The sequence below is a fragment of the Onychostoma macrolepis genome, chromosome 13 (genome assembly GCF_012432095.1).
Source record: "Onychostoma macrolepis isolate SWU-2019 chromosome 13, ASM1243209v1, whole genome shotgun sequence".
Taxonomy (NCBI): domain Eukaryota; kingdom Metazoa; phylum Chordata; class Actinopteri; order Cypriniformes; family Cyprinidae; genus Onychostoma; species Onychostoma macrolepis.
Window position 1 is genome coordinate 32,017,300 of NC_081167.1, and position 14,504 is coordinate 32,031,803.

The following is a 14,504-nucleotide window of genomic DNA, read 5'->3' on the forward strand; positions in this document are numbered from 1 at the left end:
TTGCCATAAAGAGATCATGTGTGAACAGGACCTTTTCAAAAATACCAGTAAATTCGTTCCGGCAATTTACCGGTATGAGAAGTTGTAACATTACCAGTAAATTGCCGGAATTCTGCTGTGTGTGAACGCAGAAGGAAAATTACCGGTATGAGCACGTACGAGTTCAGAACGCGGTGACGTAAGACGTCTACTCCGGGACAATCCAGAGCCGTTGAAATTCAAAATTCAACGGCTCTGGGCCAATCATAACATTCTGATGCAGATGACGCATTTACTCCGCGCTGTGTTTGAAGTCGTGCGATATCTTTGGGCCAAAAGAAGCAGCATGAACGTGAACATTTGGCACACAAATGAAAACATCAACAAAAACACTGATCGCGTTTACCCCTCCATGTTTACAAACACAACACCGTGAGGCGCAGCCGTTTAGAGGTCATTTCCGTTTTATAATGTCACAGAATTTACCGGTAATTTAAAACCGATGTGTGAATGGTGCTTTACCGGAAAAAAGACGGAATGCTGTTGCCTGTGTGAACAGCGCAGTTTTGAATTTACCGGTAAAGTCGTTCTGGTAATTTTACGGCAATTTACTGGTATTACTATGTGAAAGGGGCTTATGACAATATAATAGCATAATAATGCAAGTACACTCTTTCAAAGAACAAAGAACATTTTATTCTTAAGAATATTTAGACATTGGAACCGGAATGTGAAAAAAAAAAAAAGCTAAATAAATAAAACAAACACCGGCTCATTCACGTTAACTGGCTCTCCTCTCTCATTCGGCTTAAAGCCAAAATGTTCCCACAACGGAGCTTAAGATTGCGGCTTTGAAACCAAGTCCATTGGGACTTGTTCTTCTGGCTGTAGATGTCACGAAACACTTTATAACGCAGTGGGTTCACGCCTTCTCTTCACCTGTCGCTGTCCGCTCTGTGTGCGTGTGTGTGGGGGAGACGCTGCCTAAGCCCCGCCTCCGCCACAAAGAGCAGACGAGATGACAGAGGCAGCGCGATCGACTAAAATGTTGGTGATATTCATTTTTATGTAAAAAAAATTATATAATCATTATTTTTAATTATAAAAAAATTATCCGTCGCAACATATCGCGGCACCAAAAATGATCGCGCCCATTTTCATATATCGTGCGATAAGTCGATATATCGACTATCGCGACAGGCCTACCTACTGCGTGCGACTATGAAAAAATATTTAGGAGCGCCTGTGCGACTGACCCGATCAGCATTTTTGTGTTTACGCTTCGGGAGCTTCAAAGGTTTCTAACGTAGGCTACTTACAACTTGTTTTTGCAGCATTGAGTAATGCATCACAGACCTCTCAATATAACAAACAAAGTGTAGACTGGGTGTAAATAAGAGATTCACTGTGCAGTGTAAGGAGCTTCGTTGATTATAATGGAGTTTTGTGAGATCACGAACTAAGATGAATGACAGCTTTTAATGATTATTAATGGAGTTTGCAAATGTGATATTGATTTAATACAACAGTTCATTAAACAAGTAGTTAATATTCAGTGACTTATATTGTCTGACTACAACACTATTGTCTTATTTTGCTCCATTTCATCAACAAAAATGGTTTCAAACAAAGTAATAGCTGAGCCGCTGCGCATCTCCATTAAAACACAGCAGTGTTTCGTTCACGAATGAACTGCGTTGTTAAATGAATCTAGTGAGTCAATGATTCAATTACCCATTCATAAAGACAGTCACGTACTTTGAATGAATCAGCCGTTCAAACGAATCAAATAAATGAATGATTCAGTGATAAAATCAGTGACTTGACGCCACCTGCTGGCAGTTTTAGATTAATTTGTAAAGTATCTTTTCTGTTATTTAAATCATTTAATATTTCTATATTCATAATTTTATATTTAAAACATTAACCTCAACATGAATTTAATTGCACTCGTGCCACCTCTGATTCTCATTAAACATCTGAAAATACACAAACAAGCCACTTGTGCGTTCTTCTGTGCCACCTCTGTAGTACAAATTTATTTCTTAAATACTGATTTAATTTGATTGGCAATTTATTCTTATTCTACTTTTTATTCTGTTGTTTTAGTTAATGTTAAGATAGAAATGTTGAAAGCTTATAAATATATATTTTTTTGAATTTGATAAATAAAAGACAATATACTTTTAATAAAGTTAGAAAAATGCCATTACAAAAGGTAAAAACAAAATTCCCTGTAAATCACTTTAAGGAGTCAAATATCACCTCGTAAGGGGAAGGTTAATTTTTTATCAGAATTTTTAATTGTCGATTAGAAGGTGCTCGTAAATTTTTGACCATGCTCCTAAATTTTTTAAATCAGGAGCACAAGCGCACCTAAAAAGAAAAGCAAGCATAGAGCCCTGCAGGTAAAAAATTCCTTTGTTTTATATCACTATATATAAAATCACAAAATATCACAGTATGATTTTATTACACTGCTCTACAATGTAAACAGCTCACTAGGATCTGAAGCAGAGCTATTATCTCTTCTTATCATCTTGCATACAGTATGATAACATTTCCAATTGAAGCCACCTGATATCATCACTGCTGCATCTGCTCTGTTATTATAACCCAGCAGCTGAGCGAAAATAAAGCAGCGAGTCAGTGTCAACAATTACCATCATACACACCTTCCTCCAGTGAAAAAGTGCATCTGCTGTTGTCTCTCACATCAAAATCCAGCCACATATTTGTTTAGAGCTGTTTTGGACTGTTTTAAACGCTGCTTGATCTGCAGATTTCTCTCCTGATTCAGACCAGAACACTTCTTCACTGGAGGAAGAGTTATTATGGATTATAGACTCGTATTTGAGGTAAAAACGTCTTAATGCTGGATGTGTCTCATCTTTTGTCTTCTCCAGATGTTAACTGATGGACTGGAGTGCTGTAGATTATTGTGATGGTTTTATCAGCTGTTTGGACTCTCATTCTGACGGCACCCATTCACTGCAGAGCATCCATTGCTGAGACACTGATGCAGAGACACATTTCTACAAACCTAATGAAGAAACAAACTTGATTGTGGGGTGAAATGTGCCATTTTTGTGAGATTCGTCCACTATAGCTACTCTGATCTCAATGACCTCACACTATCCAGACCCTATTTGCCTATCAGATATTATTAAACCACATTTATGGGTGTAATCTCGGCACCTGTGTGGTCTGGTCGATCCACCTGGACGCCAGCCAGACCAGCAGATTTCCATAAAGGGAAGTCATTTATGTATCCTGAAGAGCATATGCCATCCTATAGCTCCATTACGGCTTTTTATGTCTCCCATCTTCCCAGAAGCACTTCAAGAGCATCTGATCAGGAAGAAACCAGGGGGAAATGGCTACAGTAGACAACTTCAACCGCTTTATAACAGCACTTGCCAAAAACCGTGGAAGCCATCCAGCCCTAAACACCTCATCTTGTGATCGCTGACAAAGGCCTCATTTACTTCATTCACGTAATTTGGAAAAATCCTTGCATTTGTGGCTTGCGCGGCACAAAAGGCCCATTGAGGGACGAGACGAGACGTCTGAACATGTTAAATATTTAGGTGCAATTGTGCATGCAGGACTCTATAAGCGGCGTGCTGGTTTTGGCCACGCTCTCGTGTAAAACAAGTAATGGATAAACAGCTATATTCATAAGACAGCAGTTCAGCGGTCATGACATGCCAGCTATTTATAACTCTAAAGATAGTACGGGACAGTTCCTCTTCACATGCGTAAAAAAACAGTTAAGAGCTCTTCGCAATCAAATAAACAGTTCTGGCCTAAACTTCTCACAGTGTAAACGACAAAGAATTACAGCGCAAGACCTGACTGTCAAGTACTGGCACGTTTACAGACAAGCAAGCATTTGAATATCTTTAATGGTTCAAATAACTTTAGCACCGTGTACTTTACTATTGTTTATTCAGAGGAACTAATTTGCTTAAACCCTAACTCGCCCTGATCTACCACAGGTTTGCGTAATCATTTCCATAGAGCACAACAGGTGAGATTTCTATTAAGCCACAGAATCAGGAGTGATTATGAGCTCTAGTTTTACAGCTTTTTTGCAGTTTGAGAAGGACAGAAGTTAAAGCGCTTACAGTAAATATGACCGATGGTCACAGATCCGCTTGGGTGGCATATGAGAGCATCCTTTCTCTGCATGATATCCGACGGCCCCAGTGTGACATTTCACACATGTTAGTGCACAAGGACTTACTCTTGATCAAAAACAGCCTCTAGCATTAAACAAGGCTCTCGCACCCTTTGGCTCACTCATTTCTAGGAAGTTTTCATTTAGGATTACCGGATAAGGAGTTTGAGTGGGTATCGCACTCACAATGACAAAAGAATATACACGGTTTAAAAAAATAAAATAAAATAAAAAAAGTGCCAGGATATCATTCATTAATTTTACAGACATTTACGTCGACCTAAGACACATTGAAACACAGGGCGAGATTCAAAATACAGGAAAAACACAAGGGGAAAAAAATAAAAATCAATACAGAAAATTCCTTCACATTGATATTACAGATTTTTTTAGAGTGTGTATTATAATAATAATAATAATAGTAGTAATAATACTAAATAATATATTATTTTGATTATTTAATTAATTATTATTATATACCTTTGGGAGAAAACCTTATATATTTTTTTATATATGTCAGACAAACTTGAGAGACATATTTTCCAACATCCAGCTCACCGTTTGTCTGTTAACAGGCGTGTTATCCAGTAACCAGTACAGTTTAACCAACCACTGGCACTCTGAACAGTGTAAACTGTTAATCAATCAATCTATCTATCAATCAAACTGATCAATACAGCATCACTGTTGGGAAACAAAGTGGAAACTTTCCATTTGGAAATATAAATTTGCAATATAGAATCTAAATATAGATTCACAGAGCACATAATAATAATTATTTAATTTATTTTTTAAAGAAAACCACATATGCTGATATACTTCACACAAATTATAAAGTCATCCCAACTCCAGAGACGCATGTACTAACATTCAACTCACTATCTGACAGTTAAGTTAACAGATATGTTATCCAGCAACCTGACAGTTTAACCAACCACTGGCACTGACATACAGTCAAACCAATATTCAATCATCATATATATAATTTTTTATTTTTTTTTACTAGCGGGTGCAGGACACGTTATAGTTCATTTATGTAAGTGAGGATAGCAAAATAAAGTAAACTGTGACATATTATACCCAAAAATTCTTCATACAGTGGACTATCAGTAAAATTTGGGAGCAAAGATTATTCAGACACTTTGAGCTGATCATGTTTTGCTCAAATATTTTTTTCTTTAATTGCTAATGTGATCTTTTTACACACAGACTGAACAAATTGAAGCATTTCTTGGTAATTGGTTGAGCTAAATTGGTTTTATCTAATTGTGTTCTTAAATTTAACAGCTGACAGATATTCAACCGAATTCATTGCATACCTTTCTATCAAAGTTATCATCAAGATGAATTTGTTCTGACGCAGTTTAACTCTGAGTTCTTCTCATATTTTATTACCATTTTCTAAACTACAGCGAATAAACTGTGATATAATGTGAGAAATGCTGAAGGTGTCTGAATACATTTTGGTCTGACTGTATGAATAGTAGTATAAACAGCTATCAATCAATGAATCAGATTGATCGATACACCATCACACACTGCTAGGAAACAAACTTAAAGGTGGACTTAAATAGACTTAAACTTAAACAGAGATTTGCACTCATAATAATAATTATTGGATTTTCTTTAAAATGTGTCATCCAAACTTGAGAGACATATTTACCAACATCCAACTCACTATCTGACAGTTAACAGATGTGTTATCCAGTAAGCAGTACAGATTAACCAACCACTGACATATGAATATCATAAACCGCTGTCAATCAATCAGACTGACCAGTGCAGCATCAGAAACCGTTATAACCGTTAAACTCTGAGGGGACACGACAAGCTTCGCCATTCGGTTTAATTCATCAACTACCTTCGTTAATCACCACACTTTACCTCAGATTACTGCAGCAGGATCCACATTAAGTGCACTAATGTGGAGAAAAGACGAGTTATTAGTAATAAAGCAGCGTTTTCGCTTGACTTACATCTTCAAACAGAGATCCAACGTTGGCGGTGACCAGCAGGATTCCCGCGCCCTGCGCTGTCAGCTTCATCCCCGCCATCATTAATTAGCTGGCGAGCCGGACTAATGAGCTAATTTGAGCTGGTTCTGGTTCTAGAGTCGAGCAATGGTTCGTGGGGTTAAGTACACGCTGCGGGTTCGAGTCTCGATCAGCTGGGCTCCTGCATACTGCGCGTCTAGTACGCGAAATCAGTGCGCGCTGCGTCCTCAACGCGTCGGGCTTCACTTCTCCGCCGTCTCCGCCATGATTTGAAGAGTTTCCCGGTTTAATCCGCGGCGAGCGCCGGTCTGCGGAGCGCGTTTCGCTGGCGTTCGGTTCGCATTGCTCGCGTTTGTTGAGGGAGGACACGCCGCTGCTGGAGAGAGTGCGCTGCGCTGACGTCACGGAGCCAATGGGAAAACGCGGCTCTTAAAGGGGCGACGCGTTACGAGTGTTGCCGCTTTAAGAGCTATATGTTTCCAGTGGTTTAGTGACAGCGAGGGATTTCAAAGAGCAACATAGCGGTGCCCCTTTAAGAACCGCAACGCTGTCTGTGTGTGTGTGTGTGTGTGTTAACAAGCATAAAATAATTAAACTGATCAAAATAGACAGTAAATACATGTTTAATGCTACAAGAGATTTCTATTTTTATTTTAAATAAATGGTGTTCTTCAAACTTTCTGTTCAACAAAGAATCCTGAAAAAATATTCACAATATTAATCAACTTTATTAATTAATATTCCACAAAAATATTAAGCAGCAACACTGATAATGAGAAATGTTAATTGACCACCAAAACAGCATATTATAATACTTCTTTACTAAGCCTGCAAAATAATAAATAAATGAATGTAACAATAAGAAAATAAATAAAAGAATAAATGGCTTGCTAATACAATTTTTTTTTTAAACATAGTTCTGATATTATTTAGTATGACCACCCCCCCACCCCCCTTTATTTGTTAATTCCTTTATAATATTTTACTTATTATTTTATTTATTTTTATATTTATTTATCTATCATTTATAATTATTTATCTTATTTATTTATTCATCACAGCGGGGGGGAAAGAAACAAATAATTTAAAAATATTTTGCAAGTAATTTTTGCAAGAAAACAGTTCTTTTAAATTTTAATAATGACAATATTACTCTTTTTTTTTTTTTTTTTTTTTTTTTTTGAATGGATTTTTGATCAAATCTCTCATGATTGATCAGATCTCTTGAGAGGCATGTTGCATGAATTCTGTGAAATAATCTTGAACTGAATCACATAAACTAGTGCTTTTGAATGCTCTTGTTTAATCTATGATGGGATTTCATGCCATCTGTTTAATGGTGCATTAACTATTACATCAGTCCAGGTAAATGAACACAGTTCAGATCACAATTTTAGTTTAGACACTTTAGTGTAGAATGTCATATGCAGCAGGAGTCGCATATGTATGTATATATATATATATATATATATATATATGACAGCAGGCTGGTAATGATTGTGTTGGAGACTGAAGCTGCCATGTGGCTCAATGGCATTCGGTTGAGGAAAGCAGGAAAATATCACACCCCAACAACATACTCAAAGTGTCCACAGCTGGGACTGACAGTGCATGAGCCGTGTGTGTGTGTGTGCTATTGTACTAGCCACAGTTTACACTTGATATGCTTGTGCAGCCTCTTCCGGCTTGGATTTTACCCGCCTGGCATCCCAGAAAGCCTGTTTGAAGGATTCCCACACTCCTGGAAAACCCTCAGCTTCCTCCAGTGAAGAAGTGTTCTGGTCTGAATCAGGAGAGAAATCCCCACAGATGCCAAAACAGTCCAAAACAGCTCTAAACAAATATGTGGCTGGACTTTGATGTGAGAGACAACAGAAGATACACTTTTTCACTGGAGGAAGAGTTATTATGGATTATAGACTCGTATTTTAGTTAGAAACGTCTTAATGCTGGATGCGTTTCAGCTTTTGTCTTCTCCAGATGTTAACTGATGGACTGGAGTGCTGTGGATTATTGTGATGTTTTTATCAGACTCTCATTCTGACGGCACCCATTCACTGCAGAGCATCCATTGCTGAGACACTGATGCAGAGACACATTTCTACAAACCTGATGAAGAAACACACTCATCCTGATCTCAGATGAACTGAGGGTGAACACATTCACAGCACATTTTCATTTTTGGGTGAACTATTCTTTTAATTGGTCAAAACACTGATACAATAATTCTATATTGATGTCTTTGAGGTTGCACTTGTTTTCTGTTCATCTCTTTTTGAAGTCTTGAATCTGATCAGGCAGCGCAGCAGTGACACTTCAGACAGAGTAAAATATGTAGATGGATCCATCGCTGAAAACAAAGCAAAAGAATCAATTACATTCAAATGAATACAGTGCCTTTGAACTCAAGGCTGTTCTTCTGTCATTGTGTTGCATCAGCGCACAGGGATGTAAAATAGGCCTATCCCTTCTGAATGAGTCTCAGCAGAGTTTCTAATGATGATTATTGCAAAATCAAGCGTTAATGCAAACCATCTGACTTATTACATGACTACGTGCCAAATAAATAAACACATGGACAAGAAACCAGCTCGGCTATTGAGACAATCATTAATTATACAGAGTCTTAAGACATAAATACTGTATATAATCACAGAATGAAAGCACTAATCACTGCAAAAAAATGAGTTTCTTACTCAGTGTTGCGGTCTTGTTTTCCAATACAAGTCTTATTCTTAAATCAAAATACATTTACTTAAGAAACAAAATTACTTAACATATTAAGTCTTGTTTTCTGAAAAATGTATCAGATTTTTGATTTGTTTATGATTAAAGAAAATATCCATCAGTGGGGTCAGAAAAGTAATCTTGTTATCCCTTTGAATTAAGTTGATTTTTCTGACCGAGTTGGCAGATATTTATTCTTATTTTAAGCGTTTAAATATAGCCTAATTTAAGAATGTATTTGTACTGGAAAACAAGACAAAAATACTGAGAAAGACATTAATGTTTTGCAGTGTAAGTATGTTTGTCTTATTTAAAAAAAAAAAAAAAAATCTAAGCATTCTTAAACCAACATTTACTCAAGATGCAAAATAAAATATGACAGATATAAAGTCTTGTTTCAGAAAGCAAGACCTAATATCTGATGTTAGTAAAAGTAATATCTGTCTCAAGTAAAAGCATATTGACTTAAGTATAATGTATAGATATTTGTACTGGAAAACAAGACAAAAATACTGAGAAAGACATTCATTTCTTGCAGTGCACTCAGTACTTTTGTTTTATTTTTCAGTAAAATATCTAAGCATTCTTAAACTAAGATTTACTTAAGATGCAAAATAACAAATATGACAGAAATTAAGTCTTGTTTTCAGCCAAAATGATCTAAACTAAGTGAGTTTGTGCTTCAAATAAAAGTAAATATCTGCCACAAAAGTAATCTTGTTTTCCCTTTGAATGAAGTTAATTTTTCGGACCCCATTGGCAGATATTTCTTCATGTTTTAAGCATAAACAAGACAAAAAATACTCAAACAGAGGCTTTTTCACATTCCTTCATAAAAGTTAAGTAAAGTTCACAAGATATAAGTGATTTGATGACTAATGTTAGTATTTGCATTGCACAAAGCTTTTGGTGAGGATATAATACGAATGTGGGCTGAACACACACGAGTCAGTGGAAATGGAAATAAAAACACAGTGTGTAAAGGGGTTTGTATCTCTGTGTAAACACTGATAACATTCCCAGGTAACGTGTCCATCCACTGCAAATACTACACTGCTGCCCAGAGCAGGATATCCCAGAGAGAAACACGGCAGGGTGGGGGAAGCCAGATAGAGCAGTTTATTTTAGCATGCCTCTGTGTGTGTGTGTGTGTGTGTGTGAACACGCATGCGCTCACAGCCCCGCCCACCGCTGCTTGAGTAATGGAAAATCTGATGGAGGAATTCCAGTCTGGGAGAAAAAATGTGAACTTTCACCCTTCTCTCCGGGCCGATCAGATTTAACCGGACAAAAATAGAAAAACCTGGAAATCAGCAGCAGCAAGTGTTTTCTCTGTGATTCAGCCCTTCTGAAGGCACAATAAACACTTTCACTTGTGGATCTGAGTCACAACTCGAGTAACGTGGGAAGCTGAGAGGCTTTGAGTCACATGTTAACTACACCGATGCATTTGTTCAAGAAACACTATTTGTGTTTCATGTTTTTCCTGTTGCTACACGGAACAAATATTCAGTCCACTGAGTCTGTCTGATTTGGCTAAATCTGAGCTTCCTTTGTTTAAAAGACAATATAAAACGACATTGACCACACATTTTACACATAAAGTCATGTATTTCTCAGTGAAACGGGATATTCAATGAGGAAAAAGATGTAGGATAATAAAATAAAAAAAAATTTAACTAAAGAGTTTATAGCTCATAATTCTGAGTTTATATCTCATAATTCTGAGTTTATATCTCACGATTCTGAGTTTATATCTGCAATTCTGAGTTTATTTCTCATAATTCTGAGTTCATATCTTACAATTTTGGGTTTATATCTCATAATTCTGAGTTTATATCTCATAAATCTGAGTTTATAGCTCACAAATCTGAGTTTTTATCTCATAATTCTGAGTTTATATTTCACAATTCTGAGTTTATATCCTACAATTCTGAGTTTACAGCTTATAATTCTGAGAATTCTGTTTATATCTCATAATTCTGAGTTTATATCTCATAATTATGTTTATATCTCATAATTCTGAGTTTATATCTCATAAATCTGAGTTTATAGCTCACAAATCTGAGTTTATATCTCATAATTCCGAGTTTATATCTCATAAATCTGAGTTTATAGCTCACAAATCTGAGTTTATATCTCATAATTCTGAGTTTATAGCCTACAATTCTGAGTTTATCTCATAATTCTGAATTTATATCTCACGATTGTGAGTTTATATCTGCAATTCTGAGTTTATTTCACATAATTCTGAGTTCATATCTTACAATTTTGGGTTTATATCTCATAATTCTGAGTTTATATCCTACAATTCTGAGTTTACAGCTCATAATTCTGAGTATTCTGTTTATATCTCATAATTCTGAGTTTATATCTCATAATTCTCTTTATATCTCATAATTCTGTTTATATCTCATAATTCTGAGTTTATAGCTCACAAATCTGAGTTTATATCTCATAATTCTGAGTTTATATCTCATAAATCTGAGTTTATAGCTCACAAATCTGAGTTTATATCTCATAATTCTGAGTTTATATCCTACAATTCTGAGTTTACAGCTCATAATTCTGAGTATTCTGTTTACAGCTCATAATTCTGAGAATTCTCTTTATATCTCATAATTCTGAGTTTATATCTCATAATTCTGTTTATATCTCATAATTCTGAGTTTATAGCTCACAAATCTGAGTTTATATCTCATAATTCTGAGTTTATATCCTACAATTCTGAGTTTACAGCTCATAATTCTGAGTATTCTGTTTATATCTCATAATTCTGAGTTTATATCTCATAATTCTGTTTATATCTCATAATTCTGTTTATATCTCATAATTCTGAGTTTATAGCTCACAAATCTGAGTTTATATCTCATAATTCTGAGTTTATATCTCATAAATCTGAGTTTATAGCTCACAAATCTGAGTTTATATCTCATAATTCTGAGTATTCTGTTTATATCTCATAATTATGAGTTTATATCTCATAATTCTGTTTATATCTCATAATTCTGAGTTTATATCTCAAAATTATGAGTTCATATCTTACAATTATGAGTTTATAGCTCACAAACCTGCGTTTATATCTCATAATTCTGAGTTTATATCCTACAATTCTGAGTTTACAGCTCATAATTCTGAGAATTCTCTTTATATCTCATAATTCTGAGTTTATATCTCATAATTCTGTTTATATCTCATAATTCTGAGTTTATATCCTACAATTCTGAGTTTACAGCTCATAATTCTGAGTACTCTGTTTATATCTCATAATTATGAGTTTATATCTCATAATTCTGTTTATATCTCATAATTATGAGTTTATATCTCATAATCCTGTTTATATCTCATAATTCTGAGTTTATATATCATAATTCTGTTTATATCTCAAAATCATGAGTTCATATCTTACAATTCTGAGTTTATAGCTCACAAATCTGAGTTTATATCTCATAATTCTGAGTTTATATCTCATAAATCTGAGTTTATATCCTACAATTCTGAGTTTACAGCTCATAATTCTGAGTATTCTGTTTATATCTCATAATTATGAGTTTATATCTCATAATTCTGTTTATATCTCATAATTCTGAGTTTATATCTCAAAATTATGAGTTCATATCTTACAATTATGAGTTTATAGCTCACAAACCTGCGTTTATATCTCATAATTCTGAGTTTATATCCTACAATTCTGAGTTTACAGCTCATAATTCTGAGAATTCTCTTTATATCTCATAATTCTGAGTTTATATCTCATAAATCTGAGTTTATATTTCACAATTCTGTTTATATCTCATAATTCTGAGTTTATATCTCATAATTCTGTTCATATCTCATAATTCTGAGTTTATATCTCATAAATCTGAGTTTATATCTCACAATTCTGAGTTTATATCTGCAATTCTGAGTTTATCTCTCATAATTCTGAGTTTATATCTCAAAATTATGAGTTTATATCTCATAAATCTGAGTTTATAGCTCACAAATCTGAGTTTATATCTCATAAATCTGAGTTTATAGCTCACAAATCTGAGTTTATATCTCATAATTCTGAGTTTATATCTCATAAATCTGAGTTTATAGCTCACAAATCTGAGTTTATATCTCATAATTCTGAGTTTATATCTCATAAATCTGAGTTTATAGCTCACAAATCTGAGTTTATATCTCATAATTCTGAGTTTATATCCTACAATTCTGAGTTTACAGCTCATAATTCTGAGTATTCTGTTTATATCTCATAATTCTGAGTTTATATCTCATAATTCTGTTTATATCTCATAATTCTGAGTTTATATCTCAAAATTATGAGTTCATATCTTACAATTATGAGTTTATAGCTCACAAACCTGAGTTTATATCTCATAATTCTGAGTTTATATCCTACAATTCTGAGTTTACAGCTCATAATTCTGAGAATTCTCTTTATATCTCATAATTATGAGTTTATATCTCATAATTATGAGTTTATATCCTACAATTCTGAGTTTACAGCTCATAATTCTGAGTACTCTGTTTATATCTCATAATTCTGAGTTTATATCTCATAATTCTGTTTATATCTCATAATTCTGAGTTTATATCTCATAATTCTGTTTATATCTCAAAATTATGAGTTCATATCTTACAATTCTGAGTTTATAGCTCACAAATCTGAGTTTATATCTCATAATTCTGAGTCTATATCTCACAATTCTGAGTTTATAGCTCACAATTCTGAGTTTATATCTCATAATTCTGAGTTTATATCCTACAATTCTGAGTTTACAGCTCATAATTCTGAGAATTCTCTTTATATATCATAATTCTGAGTTTATATCTCATAAATCTGAGTTTATAGCTCACAAATCTGAGTTTATATCTCATAATTCTGAGTTTATATTTCACAATTCTGAGTTTATATCCTACAATTCTCAGTTTACAGCTTATAATTCTGAGAATTCTGTTTATATCTCATAATTCTGAGTTTATATCTCATAAATCTGAGTTTATATCTCACAATTCTGAGTTTATATCTGCAATTCTGAGTTTATCTCTCATAATTCTGAGTTTATATCTCAAAATTCTGAGTTCATATCTTACAATTCTGAGTTTATAGCTCACAAATCTGAGTTTATATCTCATAATTCTGAGTTTATATCTCAAAATTATGAGTTAATATCTCATAATTCTGAGTTTATAGCTCACAAATCTGAGTTTATATCTCATAATTCTGAGTTTATATCCTACAATTCTGAGTTTACAGCTCATAATTCTGAGTATTCTGTTTATATCTCATAATTATGAGTTTATATCTCATAATTCTGTTTATATCTCATAATTCTGTTTATATCTCATAATTCTGAGTTTATATCTCACAATTCTGTTAATATCTAATAATTCTGAGTTAATATCTCATAATTCTGAGTTTATAGCTCACAAATCTGAGTTTATATCTCATAATTCTGAGTTTATATCCTACAATTCTGAGTTTACAGCTCATAATTCTGAGTATTCTGTTTATATCTCATAATTATGAGTTTATATCTCATAATTCTGTTTATATCTCATAATTCTGTTTATATCTCATAATTCTGAGTTTATATCTCACAATTCTGTTTATATCTCATAATTCTGAGTTT

The 14,504-nt window shown here is 34.1% G+C and overlaps 1 protein-coding gene across 1 annotated transcript in view; it reads right to left on the bottom strand.

Moving 5' to 3' along the window:
• The window catches only part of LOC131551795 (inositol polyphosphate-5-phosphatase A-like), a 186,296-nt gene extending 179,726 nt beyond the window's left edge, over positions 1 to 6,570 (bottom strand). The window contains exon 1 of the mRNA XM_058794914.1: positions 6,139 to 6,570. Within this exon, the coding sequence (XP_058650897.1) occupies positions 6,139 to 6,219 (81 nt within the window). The 5' untranslated portion in view covers positions 6,220 to 6,570. The remainder of the gene's footprint in view (positions 1 to 6,138) is intronic.
• Between the last annotated feature and the right edge of the window lie 7,934 nt (positions 6,571 to 14,504).